Here is a 22,362-nt window from a genome sequence, read left to right on the forward strand (position 1 = left end):
AACAAGCTGGTATGTGCTTTCCACGTTGTATAATGGTTGCATACTGAGAGACTCCCCAACACCTCTCATGGCAATTCACAGTTCTGCTGTGTTGTCTTTGCAAAATGATTTGCAGACCCTCAGGTTGCACATATCTGAAGTAAACTGTGTCCTGCTCAGTTACCAGGTCTGTGGATGCTTAAAAACGCTGTGTTTGTAACCTTTGAAACTGCTGTCTGGTGGCTGGTCTTTATAGTATTACTGACAACAGATGGCAAATGGCTCCGCTGATGTAATTCTTGCTAGTGTTTCATTCCTGTGAAGTTGCACAGTTTCAGAATCTCAGAAAGTGCCTCCATAGTTTCCCTGCCTAATGGTTTCAAGCCAAACTAAATAAAAACATTTTATATTATTCAAATTCCGGTGGTGTCATGTGACATTTTGTAATGATTGCCTTGCAGCAGTTTCAGATAAGTGCACGTTTGGTAGCAATTTAAGGCCTGTGTCCTTTAAGTAATGCTTATTAGTACATAACAGATGCCGTTTAGAAACATTATGCCTTTTAATAGGCTCTGCTTTTAGACTACATGTTCTCATTCCAGGCAGGCTGTGGATCAAGCAAGCTTGGAGGTATGCTATCGTTTATGCAAAGCCTAAGTCAATTTTCTGCTCTGAAGTCAAGCCATGTGTTTTTCCTTGTTTCTTCCATTTTGGTCATAGCTGCCTTGCTGTGTTGTTCCCCCTAGTCATATCTTTGGCTGATTGTCAAGCCATTACAATCAAAACCTTTTGCATTTTTAACCACCAGCAGTGGTTTCTTTTGTCCTGACAGAAGAGCCTGTGCAAAATGAATTTGAACACTCTCAGCTTTACTGTCAAAAGCACAGCAAGCACAGAGGTAGCCCTCTGTTGCCAGCCTGTCCTTCTCTGTTTCTTCCTCTTCCCAAAAGGAGAAAAAGGGAAAAGCAGAACCATGCTGATTTTGGAGCACCTTCAAAGACATGTAGAATAGCTGACACAATGGCACAGAGAAACAAAAGAGATGTTTACATATTTCTTCCACTACTTGCAGCTGTTTATTAAAGCAAGTTCTGAGACTGGCTCAGAGGCTTGTGATAGCTAGTGCAGGTGATGTATTAATTTGCAGCCACATAATAAATTTAGCAAAGTGGAAATCACTGGGGGAAGGGATTTTTTTGTTTGTTTCCTTTTTTTTTTTTTCACTCAAATGAATTGCTTTATTTTGAGATTATTCTGGTTGTACAAATTGCTCCTTGTAATTTAGAGAAGGGCTGCTTGGCTTTCTTAGGCAGAATTACGCACTCTACTGGTGGGAGTAGTAGGTTTCTTAGAGGTAAAAGCATTTGCAACTCAAATTATGTGCAGTCTGAAACCGGTATCCCTGAAAATGTAGACAGTTGTCTCATATTTTCATTGCCTCTTAGTTTGTTTCAGGAATGTTGTTCTTTCTGATAGCAAACCAGGGCTTTCAGGTGCTCTTGGTATGGCACACATACTGCTATAGTTTGTATGATGTGAGGATGCGGGCTGGCTGTAGTACTGCCTTAGGTTTCCTATGCCTACCTACTTTGAATGATGGTAGTAATAGGCAAATGCATTTAATGTGGTACTTAAATACTAGCTCTGGTGCCAGACTGTGACAAGTGGGTTTTTCAGTAATAGTTTTAAATGCTCCTTGGTCTTAAAATATGGCTTTTCTTTCTGAAACTATCCTGTGAGTCTGTCTGGCTTCTCCCCATGGGATGAAATCATCTTTATGCTAGACTATTTGCCAAACTCAGTTGTCATTTCCTGCTCTTTCACTATTCCTTGTTTGTCACTGGGAGACATTATCTTCCTCTTTTCCCTTAAGTTATAGGATGACTTTTGACCAGTGCATCCTCTTTCTTTCTACCTTCCACCTTCGTAAAAGATTGAATTACTACTATCTACGTTTGAATTTGTGATTCATAAAAGCTCTACTTCTGTGCAGGGTATCTTTTCTGTTGTTTTCCTCTCAAATCAGCCTGTTTGAATAATGAAAATACTTCAGTGATATATTTCAGTGTCATTCAGAGCCTCCCATTTCTTCTTTGCTTAGGTTTTAAGAGTCAGACTCTAATTTGAGGTCAGGCCTGGATGATGAAATTCTGCTGGCACAACTATTTTGGCTTATGGGTATGTAGAAGGGAGATGTAGCACTGACAAAACTGCTGGAAAAAGCCCCCAATATGGACATGGTTTCTGGAAACCTTGTCTGTTTTTCTTCTATATTTTGGTTTGTTTAGGGGTAGACAAATAATAAGTTGACAAATTTAGATATTTTTTTTCTTACAAGAAAATCCATACCACTGCCTTCAGTAGTTTAAGATAGACATTACCAGGATCATTTCTGCCTGTTTCTTGGTTGTATGAAAATCAGTACATATTAAGAACTCGATGCTGACGTTCACAGGTTCAGAGGTATTAGCACCAATCCCACTAAATCAATGGAATTTCCTTGAGGAAAACCTGATGTGAAAATGAACCTTAAAACCTTAATTAATAACAATCCTGGATGTTCCTTTTCTTCAGGAGTGCAGCTTCTCTGGGTTATTTTGTAAGCTCCTTCCTTCTTTTTTACATCTAAGCTCTGTGAAAAAGAGAGATGTGCAGAAGTATGAATTCCTGATATGTCACAGTTACAGCTGGTAGCACTTCCATGGTTTAACAGTATGCTACAGTTTTTATTAATAAAGTCTGTTTCTGGGCCATAGCACCTCAGCTTTTTTCAATTACATTAGGTCAGAACTTTGTGCAAAACATGCCAATCCAGATGCACATTCTGTGTATAATAGGACAGGGGGAGCCTGTTTACACAGATGTATTTTAATTTATCTGTGCTGTGAGTGTGGTGTGGCTTTATTTTTGTATGTGTAACACTGCTAAAGGTCCATCTGAGGAAAAACAGAGTTGGAACCTGTTTGCCTGACAATTCTGCACTGGAGTACTGCAGGTTAGAGTGGAGGAAATATTCCTTCAGCAGGCACTTGCCATTATGTGAGCCCTTCAATATGCAGTTGCTTTTCTAGCCTTGAAAACATTTGAAGTATTGTGGTTTCATCTAAGTATTTTTCCAAAAAGAGCTAAGTAATGAAATCAATTATTTAATTCCCTTGTCCAAAAATTTGGTTTTCTTTTTCCCATTACATAAATTGTGGATCACTTTAAATTTTGGAAAATAAGTAACATGTGTTTTATACACCCCAGTTCTATGAGGTTCTGAGGGCCTTCAGAGCTCATTGAGGTGAGTGGATATTGAAGGTGTCTGGCATTTTTCAGAGTTAGTCTTGTCTAGTTTCTGCCTTTGCTCATCTGCATTCTGCTAAATATATGTGTATCCTTAAAGCTTTTCTCTTCCCTTTTCTGAAATCAGCAGTAAAAATGTGTTAGCCGGAATAAGATGGCAAATATGATTGCATCCTGCATTTGGGATGCCTGACATTTGGTCTGCCCACCATTTCAGTGTCAGTATTTTCAGTAATGACATGTAGCTACAGCTGAATTCATCTGTTTGGTTCCTTAATGGGGAATGGGATTAGGATTATTTATTTCCTTTCTGCTTTCATATATGGATTCCACAGCAGAAGGTGATTTACAGACAGAAACTTGTATTTGGTTTGCCTTCTGTAACCCTTCTTGCCATTTTTCATTGTGATGGAACAGCAATACAAAAATGGCATTTTTGAATGGAAACATGGAAACCTGTTCGCGCCAGTGCGCTTTTTCATCTTTTATGTTCCAAGAGTGATTGCTCTGTTAGTAACGGTGGGAAGCAGTGCAGTGGGGAAGCACATTGTTTTCATTAATGATGTACAGTATGTGGTTAAGAGCTGCCTTGCCATGTTGGACAGATATCACACCATGATGTTTGCCCACTGTAGCTCCATTGCCACCGCACGTTGTTATGATACTGAAGTTTCACTTACACTAGAACTTGGGTTTTTGACATGTACTTGCTTAATTAAATTCAGGATATGAGATTCAGGTTCTGCGTGTACTCCCGGGAACGTGCCAAAGACCTCTTCCTTCCTTTGAAAGGTTAAACAAATATGGTTGTCTAATGATAACCACATGCGTGGATTGTTCAGGCTCACTGGAAGGAAAGAAGAGTTGATGCTAAGCACTGCTGCTTAACACAGAGCTCCCACTCCTGTGAGAGGGTAATGGAAAGCACTTTTGTTATATGTGCATGATTTAGAAGGGCCAAAAAAAGGCTTTTTAGATCCTAGACACTGTCACATGGTTTTGCTGCCATAGTGCGGAAATTACAGTCCACAGGAGAATAAGGAACAATTTCTGTTACGACTTCTCTGTCTTCATATGTTGTGACTTCAGAGCAACTGATAAAGAAAACGTCACACCCTTTTGAAGTGGTAGATAAGACATACAGTTACCTGATAAGAAACCAGACAGAAGGTGAGGTGATTTGTAACAGGCCACAAAAACACAGCTGTGTTAGAAATAACTCTCAGGAGTTCTGCTCTCAGTTGCTTAGTTTAATTACAAGAACATTCTCCCCTAAATACTGGCATAATATACTGTCATTTTGTGTTGATGCACGTTTGTCTTATGTTGCAAAGTGTTTTTTGATTAAAAAAGAATTGGAAAATACTTTTGGACAAAAGCCCTCACAGTGCTGTCAGAAACACTTAGAACCTGCTGCTTTGTTCTGTTCTTTTTCTTTTTTTAATTGTGAAATATATTGGCATGAAAATAAAGCCAATAAATAAAACCATTGCTGCTATTGCAAACTTTAGAAATGGCAAAACTAAATACAAAATGATGAAATTTGAAAGTTAGAAATGGGAAGTTCTTTTTATCTCTCTTGTTTCTGCACCACTAGAATTCAGACTTAAGTATTGTTCACATTTTTATATGTAAAATTATGCATAAAGGTCCAAAGATGCATAGTCCAGATAACAAATCCTGTGGTGGCTGATGGCTCTCGGGTAAACATACAGTTCTTAATGGATGCATGTAGTATCATCCTCTGTGTTTGTAGAACATGAAAATGTAGTTGTAGGATAAATGATTAATTCACTTCAGACACAACACTTTTCATGCTTCATCTATGGTGAGGTTGATGTATTTTGCTTTACAGTCTGGCTGCATCCTAAATGCCCTTGCAAATCTCTGAAATGGGCTTTCCAACAAGTAGGTGGGAGTACCAGCAATCCCTCATTGTGTCTTAACCAATCCAGTGGTGTGCCTAGTGTGAAAAACCTGCATCACCAACTATGCTGGTTTAAGGAAACAGTAACCTACACATGACTGCAGGAACAGAAAATTCTTAACAATGAAAGCAAATATCTCTTGTTTAGTAAATGGTGTATTGGCTTCATGGTCAAAAGGATCCGTTACCTGCTAATTTGGAACTTAAATGAGTATTTAAGACATTTTTATAAAGAGAGTTGGTTGTCCCAGGTTGTAACTGATTTGATAGATAATAGCAATATAGTAAAAATACATAAGTAGTAAAAGGATTAGACTAGTAAAAGAGCTTGAGGGGTATAATAGTGGTTTGACTTCCTGTAGCATTGTATTCATGAGGTAAGACTGTGATTATCTGTATCCTAGTTAAATTATCTCTATTATGGCACAGGGTTTAGTTGCAGAGGATATAGAAGGACCATCAAAAAGAATCTTCAGAATATCTGACTAGATTGAACTGTGTCATTGACCTTCAGGCATTACAGCAGTCTGTAGTTTCACTTGTGGAATTTCACGTACAAGTGTGTGCACCATGTGTTTTTTGTTGTATGGAGAAGAAATTCTTTTGCCCATAGAAAAATATTTCCTGCTTACTTTAACTGATAGAATCAGATTTTTGCTGAATCTGTAATGATGGAGGTTTGTCTCTAATCTACAAAAATTAAGTTATAGTTTAAGGCAGAGCATTGTCTTTGGTTCTGACTACATTTGTTCTTTATCTACCTGATGCAGAACATAATAAGCATGTTAATCAGATCTGTCTGGATTCCCACATATTGATTTTTTTAGGATCATCATACATGAAATTTGCTTGACTTCCACCTCTCAAGAAGGATATTTGTCCACTTCATGAGACCACCATAGAATTCAGCTCTTTCTTCTGGAGATTAGAGGTGGAATAGCAGTGGGTTTAGAAAAAGCTGAATTCAGGAATCGGGACTGAAACAGGGGCCTCAGTTTCTGCCTTATTGGCAGAGTTGTGTGACATTTTAGCCTGAGGTAGCTATAGGTGCGGGAGGGTAGTATCTCATAAAGGTGACTGAGCTGTATGGGCAGTACCTGCTTGTTTGTATAGCTGGGTTTAGCTGTAGCTTTTCACTTTAGAAATCAGGTTCTTAGTGCAATTGATGACAGATCACTACAGCAGAGATGCACTTACACATCCTTGCTTGAGAATGCGGCCCAGACTGCTCCATGGAAACAAAAGAGAGGAGAAGCAGAAGCATGTTAGGTTTTGCTTTAAAATCTATTCTGTATGCTTGAAATGGAAATACAGGCATCCAGATTTCTCTTTATTTATTTCTAAATAATTTGTTTTTTTTCCTTTGCCCTAAATGCTGGTGCCATGTAAAAGACAAAGTCTTGATACCTGTCTGTAAACCCTTTATTGTCATAGAATGCTGCCATAGAATCCACCTCGATGATGTTTTGACCTTGTTTACTAGCTTTGGCTATTTAAGATGTCAGCCACTTCAGCATGAATGTCAGGAATCCCTCTAATGCAGTAGGCCTCCCGTTCTAAATTTACTCTCCTTACAGTTTATGGTCCCTCCTCTGGCTGCAGCAAGAGGCCCCCTTTTTATGACTCGTTGCTCCTGCCCCCTTTGCTCCCCCCTTCCTCACTCCCTTCTTCCCGCAGCTGGTAACCCTTTGTGCACATGGCCTGTTGGAAAGAAGTGCTTGCTGGGTGTCCAGTAGATTGGCTGCCACAATGTGCTCTTTTGTTGCCCCTAGGTAAGATCAAACTCAAATGAAATCGCATAACTCACACTGGGTTAACAGGCTGTCCTTGGAACTTAGCAGTTCTGGTATCCCAAGATGCTGACAGGGAACTCAGACTGAAGCACGCACAGAAGTGCTGCTTTTCTTTTAAAGCAAAGTTGCTCAGAAGTTTTCTTTAATGCCTCATTATTTAAATCTGTGACATTATTTCATCCTTCAAATGGTTGCTGTTACCTTAGAATGCAAGCATATGATGTACCAGAAAGTTAGTATAACTTAGAAGGTACCAGTTGTTCTGCTCAGTGAGGAAGAAACATTATTGTGCTCATTAAGTTGCTTTGGCTGAATAGTGGCAGGATGTAGCTTTGTAACCAGCATCTCATGAATAGTATTTATTAGCATGGCCAATATTAGTCTTTGTGCTAAACCAAAGTCTTACATGCTGCTTTTTAATAAAGAATTAATTTACTAGTAAATTTACTTCATTAAATTACTAAATGTTTTAATAAGACTCTTTAGTTTCTTTCCTTTCTATGGCTTCTTTGCTTGCTGATGTTACACAGTACACTGGGGAAGGCTGCTGCAGAGGAAAGCTGCCAATGCTAAGTACTGGCTAGGATTTTATAACGTGACTCAACTCACCAGTGTTGCAATGCTGTTTTCTCTCCCATTTTGTCACATACAAACATACTATGAATACCATTTACAGAGTAGCTTCCTTTCAGCATTCTGACTACATAGCTTTGCTGTCAAGCCTCAGGATGTAAGCTGTTTGTCTGCAAAGGGCAGGAAAATAGCGTTTAAAGCATTTTAAGCAGTGCTGGGTAGTGGTGAATTACCAGCCGTAGTTTCTTACCCTTTTGCTGAGGCGTCAGATACTGATCGCTGCCAGAGAGATGGTGGTGGGACCGTGGTTGAATTGTCTGACCTGGTACGCAAATCCCATGCTCCTATTCGTATGTGGAAAGGTGTCATTTTTAATATAGTACTTTTATGATTCATAGTTTCTGTGTCTGTACATAGACAGTTCTTGCAGCGGCCGTCGTAAAACTTGCACTTACTGCCCATATAGTTATTTGACATTAAACTTTGGTCACAAGAGCTGCCGTGTGAGAGCAAACCACGACTGAAGGTGGAGGTTCCATAACTAAGGTTCCAACTATAGCAGTGATAGAAGGTTTTGCCTTCAGTTTGATGCTTACAAGAGTTGCAGGTGTATCTTGTTGGTTGAAAACCCCTTAAACTGAAACCATTTCCTCCATATGATAGAAGACGGGCAGCTTATTATTTGGACTTCTAACCCATTTCTTGTTATGTCCTTTATCTTGAGCTGGTGATGAGCCACCAGTCAGCTTGGTTTGTTGTATCAGAAGCAAGCTGCTTGGTTCCTCAGGAGCACTGAGTTGGACTTTGCATTTAGGTAACAGACATCAGTTGTACATAGTTTGTGTTTGCATGCAGTTCACAAATACCTTGCATGAATACCCTTCAGCATTGACTCACAGGGATTAGAAACTGTCGCATGAAAGACGATATAACTATTTTGGGAACACATGCAGGTAAACAGTGTAATTTATTTTTTTTTTACATTATTTAATTGTGAAAGTGCCCAATTTAAATTACTCAGAAAAAGAGAAAACTAGTGCTACACAACAGGGCATGGTCTGACCATAAAGGGGGCAGTCTTCCAAGAAAGAGTGGAAGCTGTGGAATTCTTTTCCTGTTATATTTTTGGATGGTACTAAAACTGAGTCTGTGTTTTGAAGACTTCTTCTGGTTTTGTTCTTCCAGCTTTAAAGCAATTTACTTACACCTAGAGGAATTTGAGACTCTGCTTGTTGAATTCAGAGGAGACAAATGTGATTTGATGCTGTCATGGTTCTACTTTGTAAAATTGCATGTCAGGAGGTAAATAACATACGGAGAGGTTCTTACCAGCCTTACTATTTTAGACTATGATTATGCCAAAGGCTCTAATGGGAACAGTAAGGGCCTTGATATACCAAGCAGCTGCTGGGGAAACTGAGGTTTTAATACTGATGTGTCTTAGTTAATTTAACAAGTAAAAATATCTTGTGTTTTGTTTCACCTACAGGTTGCCTTTACTTGGTAGATGCATTAGCAGGAGATCCAGAGGTTCTGCAAGCAGATGCTGAAACATACTATGGAGAACTAGTGAAGAAATCGTCGTCTATTCCTGATGTTTTTTCAATCCCTGGAGGAGAAGAGGTACTAGGCTGATGTTTTTCATACTCCACGTTAGATAGATAGTTGCAAACTAGTTTGTTGGTTGTGCTCATAGTCTGTGAATAGGGGTAAACTGGTGTGGCCGGATTACAAATCTCTTAAAATCAGCAAATTCTGCATGATTTTCAAATGGTTTGCATGCTGCAAATGAGAGATAAGCTTAAACTACAAATCTGAACCCCTCTGAGTGTGGATGAGGGTTTGAAGAACTCAGCTGAACTTTGCAGCATGACCTGCCTTCTTACAGGACCGAATCAGAACTGAGTCTGATAGATGTTTATACCATGGTGCAGCTCTGTTTCCTGCCTTTATTGTGCAGTTTACACAGGTTTTGTGATATAGTCTGCCTTATGTTTCCATTCTTTCCAAGACTTATATTGATGATTTTGAACATGGGTTCTCCTAAAGAAATTATGATCGGATGTTATTGATAGATGGTATAAACACCATAGGGGCCAATGCTTTAGGGTCCATTCCTGAGCCACATGGGGGGAATGCACTGGAGATGACTGAGCAGGCCTATTAAAAATTCTGATTTCAGTCAACTTATGAAGGCTTTCATTCTGGGCGTTTTCTAAGTCATAAAAGGTGTGCTGCGCTGTTATTGTACTATCAAACCAGTAAGTGGATTAGTTGAAATGGAAGTTTGGAATAAGGTGGTGGTTTTTACAATTTAGGAAAATAATATGCAGTAGTTTCCAGAAAAAAAACGTTTCAGGTGGGTAGCTTTGAGCCGTGAATGTAACTAGCCTTAAATACTCTTTTAATGCCCTCTAGTGGACTATGTAGGGTTAAGTACAAACAAAACTGAAAATGCAAAGATCGCCCAATTCAGGGCTCTGTGTCCTCAGCCTTTCATTCCTGGTTGTACTTTGAGAGGCTCATTTGCTGTTCTGTTAGGAGGGAGGGTAAGTTAAAATCCCAGGTAGGGCTATGTGTATTTCTGCAATAGCGAGACACAATAGAGATCAGTTAAAGGTGGACTTCTGCCATTTGATTCAGAACTGTCTTGATTTTGTGGCTTGTCATCAGAGCTTAAATACATCACATGACTGGTTTGAGTCTCATAGCAACAGATTTCTCTGTGCGTTCATTTAATTCAGGTCTAACCTAATCTGCAGTCAGACACCTAGTCAAGGACATAAGTAATGGTAATGTTCTTGCTATATTGTTTTCTTCCTTGCAAATTATGTATAAATTTACATGCATATATAATTACATTATATATACCTACAACTTGAAGGATGAGGATTTTGGTGTTTGAATAATGGCTGCAGTTTCCAGGCTTCTTTTTCTCTGTGCATTTGAATTAAAGCAGGTTTCAAGTGGCAGGACCAGCAACCACGAGTAGTTATTTAGCAAGTGTTAAGTGGCTGTCAGCCCACTTGCTCGGGTCACAGAACTTCTTTTTGGTATGGCATGGTCTTTGGTCAAGCATTCAGTACACAAATAGCAAGGATTAGTGCAAGGCAGAATGGTAGCTCATTGGCAGCAGTTCATACACAGAAAGATATGCTTGGCTCCTGCTGATGTTGTTAGCACCTGTGGAAGTGCACATTACCTTATAAAACAAAATACCAATCATAGCAGTATTGGAAATAGGACTGGCCTTTTCATTACAGTAATGCTCCCAGGTGCCATAAAGACACGGATGCTGTTATAGTTGAAGCATGCAAAGAACGACTGAATCCCCAGAACATACTGAGTTTTTGGGAAGCTCATGAATACAGATTTCAGGCAGTTTCCTATTTTTTCTTGGAGCCCAGTGTTTACAGATGATCCCAGGATTTTGGCACTCACAACCAGCGCACACCAGTTTCAACTTAAAGTCGTTATCTTGAATAATCCATATTCATACTACTCCTTCCATGCACCAAGAAATATTAAATGTATCACATGACTGATTTGGGTTTCAGAGCAAACTGACAAATGGGTGCAATTAGAGAGAGAGGCACACCCACACATACACAATGGACCAGATTTTTGAAAGTACAGTACATACTGTGCTAAATCACACACGCTCTTTGCCTTGTACCTAAACTTACATGACAGCATTTGCAATATTCATATGGAAATTGTCATCTCTATGCATATAGAGCTGTTTGAGCACAGCAATTTGGTGTTTATGTGTCACATCATTTAGAAGTTTAGTCTAAGACTGAGAGCTTGAGAGCTGCATTTTGATTTTAGCCTTGCCTTCAACATAACCACCTTGTGCCAATTATCCGCCCTCCCTGTGCCTCAAAGATAAACTGCCCAGGCACTGCCTTAATGCTTTGATACTCCCTGTACCCTCAGGCTTAATTCATTGTTTGCAAAACACCACAAGTACCCAGCTGGACCATGCTGTAAGAAGTGCAAGTTGTATTTGTTTTTATTTGATGTGTCTGGTCTTTCATAACACTATTTGTCTGCATGTAACAGTCTTCAAAGCCAGGTTATGTACTAATCATATTAAGTTGGTTTTAAAGTCTTTACTAACTTTGGTAGCTTGATTTCTTTTCAATTAACATTGCTTACAGAAAATCTTAGATTATTATGTATGTTTCAATGCCATGAAGTTCAGGATGGAGAAGGTGTGCTAAGCTTAACACATGCATGTTAGTAAAACATATCCTAAATGCATCTAATACATGAAATACTTTGTGCGAGCATTGCAGTACAAACTGCTACAGGGCTTGTTTGTTTTTTAGGTTAAACTCGAAGAATCCTGTGTGTATTTTGTCCCTCTCTACCGAAATAATTCTACTTGCAAAATGTTGCTGTTAACTGATCCAAAGGATAAAGAGACAGGTTAGAATTGGTCAAAATATTTTGAAATTTGAGTAGTTGTGCTTTCTTTTCTTTTAAGATGGTGTCTTGCTTGTATATTTAAATATTTGGGGGTTTGTTTTGAGTATGACCTGGATTTGTTTTCCCTGGCAAGGATTTATGTTGTTGGGCTACTGATCAGAAGAAAGGATTGACAAGCAGGGATTTTATGCATAGATAGCTCTGCTGATAACTGAAAAATCACCTTGGGTAATTGTGTTTCTGATTCTGTTCAGAAGGAAAATACTTTTCTAATTCAGGATGATGTGAAATTTGATGTATTATATTTTGGATAGAATTCGGAAAGTCTCAAAAAAAAAAGAGTAAATATATATGTGAAACTGTATTAGGTCTTACTGATTCTTATTAATATTGTTTTTACTTTATAGTGTCTTCTTCAGTCTTAGGTTTAATTGCCTCGTGTTTCCAGTACTGGTGTTTGACGGGTAAATTTGGAGTGAGACCATGTTCAGGAATTGAATTGAATCTATTTTATTTGGCAGTTCTCCCAAGATACTCTTTAAACTTCACCAGCTTTGCCTTGCTTGCTGCTGTAATGCCAGTGTTTTCCTATTACAGCCATGACAGGGGCACACTACAGTTGTATTATAGGCCGTAGAAGTCAACATGTGCTTACTAGTGTTCCTGTTACATGAGTCACTGCTTAGAGTATCAACAGGTTGTTAAGATTTGATCAGGAATTGTTTCTAAGTTTTTTTATCTTCCTGCTATCAGGATCTTCAGACACAGCCTAGTTTCTCCCTATTTACTCCCTTAGGCATGTGCCTTTGACTATGGAATGTCAAAAAAATGTAAGTGTAAAGTAAGTAACACATTTTGGTATCACTAACAGGAAGCTTGGCTCCAACTTGCCTAGTAACAAAAGCCCGGGTTGTCACCCACCTAGGTTAAATGAGGAGTATTGGAGCTCTTGTGAAGCAATAATTTGGGCTATAGAATTTTGGGGACATCTACAACAAAGACATGGACCTATGCATTGACCCATTGTGTCAGGGAATATAGAACACCTGAAACCTCTTGAACTTTCGCTTCCAAACATGGCAGCAGACTAACAACAGCTGTCATTAAAAACATACTTTATTTTTTTTTTAAAGATAAGCCTGAAAGCCTTTAATAGCCAGTATTCTTAATAATATAGCAAAGGCAAGGCAAAGAAGTTTAGCACTCTATTTTCAGTTCCAAAGTGTGTCGGATAAAGATCTTACACTCCTAGAACAGGTACTGTTAGTATAACTAAGTGTTCATTATTCAGTCCAAACCCTGTAACCAGGAAATTTCTTCGTAAGAACAGAAACCAGATTAAAATAATCTGTGGTTAGAGGTGAACTCTGCAAGAGTTTTTCCAGCTCCTTTTACATATGATTTCAATTCGATCTTTGCTAATGGGTTGTGATTCACATAGTTGAAAGTAGGAGACTGTTCCAAGTTACAAGTGTAGTCAAAAGACTTTCTGGTCCCTCTAAAACTAGTGATATAGAATTACTTTCCTGACATTAATTTATATATTCCATTCATGGTTTTCTGAAGAGAGGGAGGCACTGGTGTGGTAAAGGAGTGTCTACACTGGAGGCCAAACTTGCTCTGTGGGTGCATTTGTGCAGAGCTACTGACTCATGTTCAATGGAATGTGGTTAAAAACAGCATTAAGTTAGTTTAGGCTGCACAAGAGGAATGGGGATCTGTAACAGCTACGATGCAAAAACAAAGAGTTATTAAATAAATGCCGGTGAAAGCAGTGCATTTAGCACAAACCTTCAGTGAAATGATCTAATAGTATTAGGAACAACAAGTATTAATGAGATACATGTACACAAGGTAAAAATGATTTCCCACAGGAACAAGTTAAACAAGTCAACATTGGAGCCTAAATTAAATGATAGCTATCTCTATTAAAAGCTTGAACCTCGCAGAATAAACACCTTATTTTATTATGAACTACAGGCTGACTGACTGCTGTGACCCCCTTGCAAAAGTTAGCTTGAGTCACCAGCCCGTACTCACAGAGATCACTAAGTCTGGTTATTTAAGTAAAGCCTACATCATCTGGCTTTTAATATTGCCTTTTCAAAGTATGATTTAAAGGTTTTACTGCAAGTTCTTTGTTTCTGGATTTTATATGCTATAAACATGTGGCCAGTCTTTTGACATGCATTAGATTTGACTGGTGTGAGATTTTTTTTTTCCTTTAGATGAATTTTAATCAATTTTCATTAGTTCTCTAAAGCCTGCTGTGGTGTGTGTATATGTGTGTGCATACCTAATACATATGGGTATATCCATTTGAACTATTTTGTCCAAGGATTTTTCTCACAGTTCAGTGGGTTTGGAATTGACTCCTATGGCAGCAGACTGTATTAATGTGGCAAGTCCATCTGGATTTGCTTACCTATATGACCTTTTGTTCTGACCACTGAACAGATCCAATTGTTTCAAAACCAGTTCCTTCAGAGAAAAGCAGTACTTACTGACTCGGTCATTGTTCCTTAAGGACGTGGGCAGAAAGTTAAAACACTACATAGGTTGTGTGATTTTCTTCCTCCCTTGAGCTTTACACTTTCCTTGTGAACTCAAGTCCCATCCAGATGGGAGAGGCAAACAGTCTTGCTGGGGTTGAGCTCTTCACTTTCTCATGTGCTGTCTGATGGATCTGCATTTTAATTTTACTTCACACCAGGAGTGTTCTTAGAAGCAAATTTCCTGGTTGTCCCCACATACTGTGCTTCAGTTCACATCAGGGAGCACTCTCAAAGTGTGTGAACTGGATTGCTTTTGGCTGAAATGAAATTAGAAGATGTACTCCAGAAGCTCACTGAGGTACCCCAACTGCTAATGGGCTGTAAGGTTTCAGGACCAGGCTTGAATTTGTGAACATCAGGTTCTCTGCATCAAGTGTTTTGCTCTGTAAATTCAGTTTTGATAGCATTAGTTTTGCTAATGCAAATGTAGTCCTTGATTCCAGCACTGAGATTTATACCTGATCACCTTGATGAGATGGGTTATCCAGAAGTGATGCGTAGCTTGTGGTCTGAAATGACCTGCATATTTCAAAGAGAAAATGGGTATGGCAGCTTTTGCAGAGGACTTGGTCTTGGTTGGGAGCATTTGTAATTTACTTTTGATGGGCTGACTGTTCTGTTCTGTTAGTATATCTGTACAGATATTTTTATGGGAATGTAAATTGTGTTGTAAGGGCTTCCAGAGCATAGCATGGGTGATTAACATCTTGATAACACTAAATAAACATACCCTATTGTGGCATTTTCTGTCTGCTGTATATAATAATTTACAATAACTGTTAGATGCCATGGAACATTTATCACAAGACATTTGCAACAAATCACTGAGTAAAACTGGAATTGTAGAAGAAAATGTAATTGGTTGCAGGAAAGAGATCTATCTTAGAGACCTGAATGGCTGCCATTGCTGCAGCATCTGCATGCCTCCCAAGCTATAATGTCAATATATTGCATTTTTATATATATTGCATATATATTTTGTATATATATTATATTTATATATATGCCTATTCAATTCTATATTGCATATATATTTCAGTAAAACTCTTAGGAAAGAGAAGGATATGCTCTTATTCCAGTTCAAAGACAGGGAACTGGGAGTATAGCTATTCAAAGTATGTTGGTGCTGCAGAATGCAGTTGCATGTATATTCTCTGAGCTTTCTCCCAGTGTTGGCTGACTTAGGCTCAGTTGCATGGAACTATTTGGGGTAATTCACCATGCTGCTTCCAAGGTGGATATCTGGCAAAAGCAGCCTCTGTAAGTGTGTCGTCAATCTGAAATACTGCCAAAATTAAGGTAAAGGTGACTTTAGAAGGCCTGTTGCATTCTGTATTTATTAAACTCCAAGTACATCTTTCATATATAGCATTGCCTTTAATTTAGTTTGTGACTGAGGGATGCATATCAGCAATTCAGATGAAGGCTGGAGAAAAAGAAATACCAGGCTGGATGTTGCTTTGATTTTAATGCTTTACACTGCGTAGAGTCCTGATGTGCACATTTCATTCAAATAGTTGCACACCAGAGAGAAAACGTTTGGCCAGCACACCCTAAAAAGTGAAAATATAATCCAGGCCTGGATTGGGAAGACATCCATATTTGCCTAGCAAGAAGAGGCATTTCATAATCACAATTGCGTTATGCTTAGTGCCTAATTCAAGTCCGTGTTGTTCAGTACTGTATTCCAAATACTCGTATGGAATCGTGTACTTCACAGGCTCACAGCTTTTTGCAGTACTCTGAATATGTTTGTCTGACTGCAAGGGGTCAAAGTACTGGGGTTTAGCAAGCTGGTGCTTACAGGGCAAGCCACCGAACTGAGCATGTATATATTAGTTGTGAACTGAAATGTAATGGACTTAATCCCTTTCACGTAGTCTTGCAATTGCAAGATCAAGCTTATCAAGTCTTGCAATTGCAACGTCATTGTAATTATATACACAGGGTTTGGATGATGCATGTAACCTACTGTCAGCACTAACTTGATCTCTTATGATCAGGTGAACGTAACCAAATCTCTTAGAACAAGACTGGGAGAGTGAAGGAACATGTGGTCTCCCAAGACATGTTTGCATTTGAAATAGTGTTCCTGAAAGTTGATTCTAAAATGAAAATGAGAATATGGGGATGTATGGATGGATTTAACTGCGGACCAGATGTTGACTTGAAAAATGATAACAAAAAGCAAAGTACATATGTTTGTGTGAAATCTGGAGAAATGTTTTTCCTTCAGGGAAGGCATCCATATAGATCAGGTTGCTCAAGTAATGTGATGTGACAGTTGCTATGTCAACTAGTGTTCCCTTCCACACATTTAAATTATTGAATAGCACAGTAAATGTTCTATAAAAGTAGCTCCTTACAACATGGTTATGCATCTGCCTATTTTCCTCAAAGCTTTTTCAGACTTTCCTGACCCTTGCTCTGTGTCTTATATGTCAGAACTATGTGCCAGCCCTCCATGCAGCTCCCATTAAAGTCCATGTTTAGCCCATTGTGTCCCCTTTGACTCAGCTGCCATTGTAGCTGCATGTTTCATGGATGCGTAACGGAGCAGTGGCTGCTTGCATTTGAAAGCAGAGTAAAGGAATTGAGTGAACAGATTGAATCCATCACAGAAAAGAGTATGAAACTCCCATGCAAGTAAATGCATAATATTTAATGAATTGAATCTGGTTCTATATAAACAGGCGTCTGTCCTTGCGTGCAATACTTTCTTCATTGTTAAGCCAGTACACAAAGTGTAACACTTTTTGGCACATGCTTTAATAATTTATCTGAGCTATAAGTTAGTTAAGCAGAATCTCCAGCCTTAAAACCAGTGGGAATTGGTAGAGGCTGAAGCAAAAAAGGAAACTAACCTGTGCTCGTCAATGACATTTGTATAACCTGAGGCTAAACCAGGTAAATGATGAATCCTGTTAAAGCCGTTTCACTTCCTTGTGGGTGCAGTTGTCTCTAATTCATAGATGGTTTTTAACTTTTCTTAGGTTTGTCCCTAGTTGGATAGTTTAGAAAGCCACAGACAGTGCACTCTTTTAGGACTCAAGAGGTGTGAATTCCATGCTGTTCTTTGCTTGCAATTCAAACAACATACTTCCTGTATTGCATTTTCCTTTTTGCCTTAAGATGAGGATAATAACTGCCCTTTTTGAAGGTAGCAAAGATGCTGGTGTTCTGGAGCAATCCTTGAATTGTGGCCATATGCTTTCTTCAGGTGGACATCATCATAATAAAAGTTCTTTTTGCTGGAATACTTGATGTGTCATAAATGATCACATTTCTGGTTTTATTCTAAAACTTAATCTAAGTCTTTAAAATCTATTCTATATCTTTTGAAATGACCCTGGCTTAAAACTTTTCTTACAGAACAGAGCTTGGAATCAATTCAGTCTTTCTCTTACACCTGTAATGGCAGACAGTGAATTCTGTAGGTGAACATGTAGGAGTAGGGTTTAAATACATGTTTCTGCATATGTGAAAAATTGAGGAAGGATGAGAAGTGGGGTGCAAGTGTTGCATAGCACCTACATAAGGACTTGACTTATGTGTAGGCTGGTAATTCATTTCTGCTTCAGCCCTGTGTATCTTTGTCCTTTGTTCAGCCCGTCTGTCCTTTGTTGATAGAAACTTCTCCATATGTGTTTGAACTTGTGCGAATATCTGTACATGCAGAGATTTAGGAGTCCTCTAAAGGTTCAGATATATAGAAATTCAATCACAAAGGCAGCTGAAAACGTATTTTGATAAAGTGGATGTGAAAACTTGTATTTGACTGTTCGTGGGTGCAAATAGGGGCATCTCTGCATGTGGACAGGGGACAGCCTGAAAGAAACTTCATAAATGTAACCTTTAGATAGGTAGCTGTCTCTGTCCAAAATGCCACTCAGACTTACTTTGCTGCTGAACAGATATTATGCAGGGTGTGCTTTATTCACATGGCACACAGGTTGTCACACCAAAATCACATCAATTCCTGAGAAAAATCCCCTTCACCTGATGCCTCATGCAGTACTGAAAATTGGATGTCAGGGGACACAGAGGTGAAACTGAAATACAACTGTTGTTCTGCTGTCTCACAGCAGATCAAACTGGAGCCAGCTGGAGGGAGAAGTAGATCAGAGGCTGCTTGTGGAGAGGTTCAGAATCAGCTTTGTATTTATTTGCAGCTAATGTGTTCCCTCGTCTCTTTCTTTTTGTAGTTTTGGCAGTTTATTTGAACCAGTGTTGGTGGCCTGTTGAAGATGTAGTTAAGACAGCTGATCCTTCTAGAGATGGGCTCATTTCGGTAAGGATGCTATTTTAAACACTTGCCTTTACCCTGAAACTTCCCAGCCAGAACAATCACATGTCTGTGTGTCTGTGGTGAGAACAATCACATGTGTCTGTGGCCTCCTATAGCTCATACTTTATACCTGTGGGGTCTGGGCTGTTTGGCTCACCAGGTAGTTCACGTATCTCCCATTGCACAGTCACATGCACGTTAACCCTCTCTAAATTATTTTCTACATGCAGTTTATGATTCAGCTGTGGGATTTATGTTGGTTTGGGTTTAGTTTACCCTCACTGCTTACTAAAGGAATAATCAGCTAAACTTAATTACTACCTAAGCAGTAACTCTGTTGGTGTTGCTTGACTGCCTGCCTGATGGCAAGTGTTACTGCCCTTTGGAACAATGTCTTATTTAGCTAGTTATAAACTTTTTTACCTTGGATAATGCTTATACTGTGTTCATTTAATGAAATGGTTGTTATTTAATAGTTTCTATGTCTTTAATTATTTTTATAAATAAATAATCTTAGTAAGGATCAACTACTTTTTCATAATTTGGGAGACTTTGGTCGCCTGTACTCTGCTTTCAATGAATAAGATGTGAGATTTGTGTTGCCATGAGGACACTAAGTCAGTTCTGTTTCATATCCAACCCTCTGTGTCCAACTTTGGTCCTTAATGTTTCTATTCCTTTATCATTCCCTAATATCTGCCATGCATACAGTTGAATTATTCACTGAATTAAGTAGGCTTTTTGTGGGTAACTGAACTGGAGGGATTTTGAGATACCAATCCTTGCAAGATAGAACTTGGAACAGAAACACACAGGCCTTCAGGCTTTTGAGCATCTGCTGTATCAACAGAGAATAGAAAAATATCTGAAAATAGAAAACTTGCCCCTTCTAGGTCATTGCCAAGGGGTAAGTTGTCAATACTTGTGGAAATTCACATTTTCTTTGTCAGCTTTCGTATAAGCTTGTTGGCACCGCTCTTCACCATGATGAATTCCTTTATATTCTTCCACCTCCCTGTCCTGTTGGTGGTCTAGTAAGAAGCACGGCATGAAAACTAATTTTCATGTTACACCTGGATTATAATCTGTTTGGGACTGATTGTATGTATTCTCTGTTTTGTATAGTGTCCATCTCTGTAAGGTCCTGGGCCACTAAAGTTCTTTGATATTGTGACAGGATAGCTAATAGGGAAAGGTAACCAGGGTAGCACAGTGTCTCTGTCTTTATTTCTCTTTTGGGTAGATTAGATTGCCTTGATCCTGCTTCCAAATCTGTGATGGGTTTGCTGTGACTATAGTCAAGATACATCTTGCTGCTTTAGCATTCCTCTCTGTGACAACAGGAGATATTCCAAGCTTTATAAATCATTACTAGATTCTTCTACATCCTCTACATAGAGGGTGGACACTGGGGAAAACCTTTTTTATCATTCTGTTTGAAGCAATTCATGAGGTATTTTCCCCAAATTAAGTGTTCATGTTTCCTGACCTCCTTCTTCCCAGTCCCTTTGAATTTTGAAGCCTTTTCTGAAACACAAAATACTGTGCTCTGCTTCATTTTCCTTTGGTCTGCTTTTGTTTGTTCTCAAAGGTCCAGACATTTGGAGAAAGGATTGTCCTCTTCGTTCTGAACTACATTATCTTTGGAATGCTGGAAGGGAGTTCAGCTAATGATGCATTCTTTCTACCTCACTCTGCCACTGAGTGTGCCAAGATACTCTGGAGGAATGGCGAGGCTGTTGCCTTCTACTCGGTCAAAATGAAAGGTAAGGTCATTTTAGAGACACATTTCCTTTAGTTCCTTAGATAGAAATGTCATTCTTTTGTTTATCTTTCAGTGTAGGTAAGCCTGGCTCTCCTACATATTTTTATATCAAATCTCTCTCAGAATGAATCTGGGGAACAAACCTTCCCAGAATTTGGAAGTCATCCATACTACTTTCATTTAAACATGAGGGTTCCAAACTATATTCTCAGTTACACTGAGTGATCTGAGGTACTGGCTTATTCCAATAAAATACGCTTTAATGCAGCCAAGTAGAAGGTCATACATCTAGGAACAAAGAATGCAGGACCTACCCACAGAGTGAACGACTGCATCCTGGAAAGAATGATATCTGAAAAAAGAAGTACAGTTCACACTGGAAAATCAGTGTATTGGGAGTGGCTGGTGATGGGGAGTGGTAGTATCCTTGGATGCATAAGAAGCAGTGTCTGGGTTGTGTAGAGGAAGATATATGCACTACATCATTCCTAGAATGCTTTGTCCACTTGTGGTACTCCCATAACCTTTAAACTCCTGGTTTAAAGGATGATGAAAAATTGATTTAATCATTAATTGATTAATTGGCATAGAAAAGAAACAAAATGTGTTTCATTCTTTAGGGATACTTGCACCAGTATAAGCTTCAGTGAAGGTCTTTTACTAAATAGAGGGTTTGTATCAATGTCTAGAATGGTAAAGGCTTCATTAGAATAATTCTAATTATGGTATGCAGTTGAGTACGTACCCCTGTGTAGGAGCTGGTTACCAGTTTGTGTTTAAGATGCATGGGTGTCATCTTCATACCAGCAGCTTAAGCGCAGAGAAGTTTCTATCTTTGGAGGTAAATGTATTGTTCAGGTCAGCATCAGTAGGCACCTACCCAAAAAGGGAGAATAAGAAATATCTTGAGAGCTGTGCAGGTATGGATTGCTTTGGATTCCACAGGACAGGGTGGTGGTGCCTTTCCTGAGAGTCTGAAAGGCCAGCAACGATAAGAGATGTTCTGCTTTTCTGCTGCCTTGGGATGTGCAAAATCCTTATTCACACTGAGGTATAGTTTGTATACCCCTGTGCTCGTGCAGTGCTACTCTACTATCAATGATGCATCAAGTTTCAGCCTATAATAAAGTAATCTTCTCTATGTGTGTGAATATGCTGATGAACTGGTTTGTAATTGGCAAACACTTCAATCGCCATAGTACATTTTCCTTTAAGCCCATAAATATTTCTGAGCAAAGCTTTTGGAAAGAAGCAGTTGTATGGGCTGTAATGATTCATGCTTCAGTAAAATAAATTTGCACAGTAGTCTGTTATGGGTGGAGTATTAGCCAAGTTGAAACTGTTTCTGAGTAAGTTGAGAGTCACAGTTTGGTTTTAAACCAGGTCCACATAAAATACAAATTCTTCAGGTCCAGCTTTGTCAGCATCTGTTTTTTGTTGCCAGTGTTTTTTTTCTTCTGGGCAGCTGTATTTGTTAGTTTTTGGCCTGTGTCACAAATTACTGCAGTCTCTTGCCAAAGCCTTTTCGGGAAGCTTGAAACTGATTGTTTTTGCCCCTTTTTGCTATTTGCTGTGTGCATTTAGAAAGTAATTCCTCTTTCTGAAGTTCTGTGATTTCAGTTTCATACCAGCCATGCTCTCACTGATCCTATTCTCTCTACTTTCTAGAAGAGCCATGGATTTATTAGAAACAAACAAACAAAACCAAAGAACACAGCAGGCTAAGATGATAAATATCTCCTTTTAGAAGCTGGTTTTTT

General features: G+C 38.9%; 1 protein-coding gene across 2 annotated transcripts in view; it reads left to right on the plus strand.

Moving 5' to 3' along the window:
- Positions 1-22,362, plus strand: part of LOC133221965 (protein FAM169B-like) — a 38,178-nt gene that overhangs the window by 2,983 nt on the left and 12,833 nt on the right. Inside the window, exons 1-5 of one of the 2 annotated variants that reach the window (XM_061371269.1) lie at positions 8,765-8,862; positions 9,050-9,183; positions 11,895-11,994; positions 18,755-18,840; positions 20,429-20,603. In XM_061371269.1, the coding sequence (XP_061227253.1) occupies positions 8,853-8,862; positions 9,050-9,183; positions 11,895-11,994; positions 18,755-18,840; positions 20,429-20,603 (505 nt within the window). In that variant the 5' untranslated portion in view covers positions 8,765-8,852. Of the gene's footprint in view, positions 1-8,764; positions 8,863-9,049; positions 9,184-11,894; positions 11,995-18,754; positions 18,841-20,428; positions 20,604-22,362 lie in introns of those variants that run through there. The other variant, XM_061371268.1, reaches the window with a different exon arrangement.

The sequence above is a fragment of the Neopsephotus bourkii genome, unplaced genomic scaffold (genome assembly GCF_033783945.1).
Source record: "Neopsephotus bourkii isolate Nb327-2 ecotype Australia unplaced genomic scaffold, CSIRO-AGI_Nbou_v1 NB_1572, whole genome shotgun sequence".
In the NCBI taxonomy this organism is placed as follows: domain Eukaryota; kingdom Metazoa; phylum Chordata; class Aves; order Psittaciformes; family Psittacidae; genus Neopsephotus; species Neopsephotus bourkii.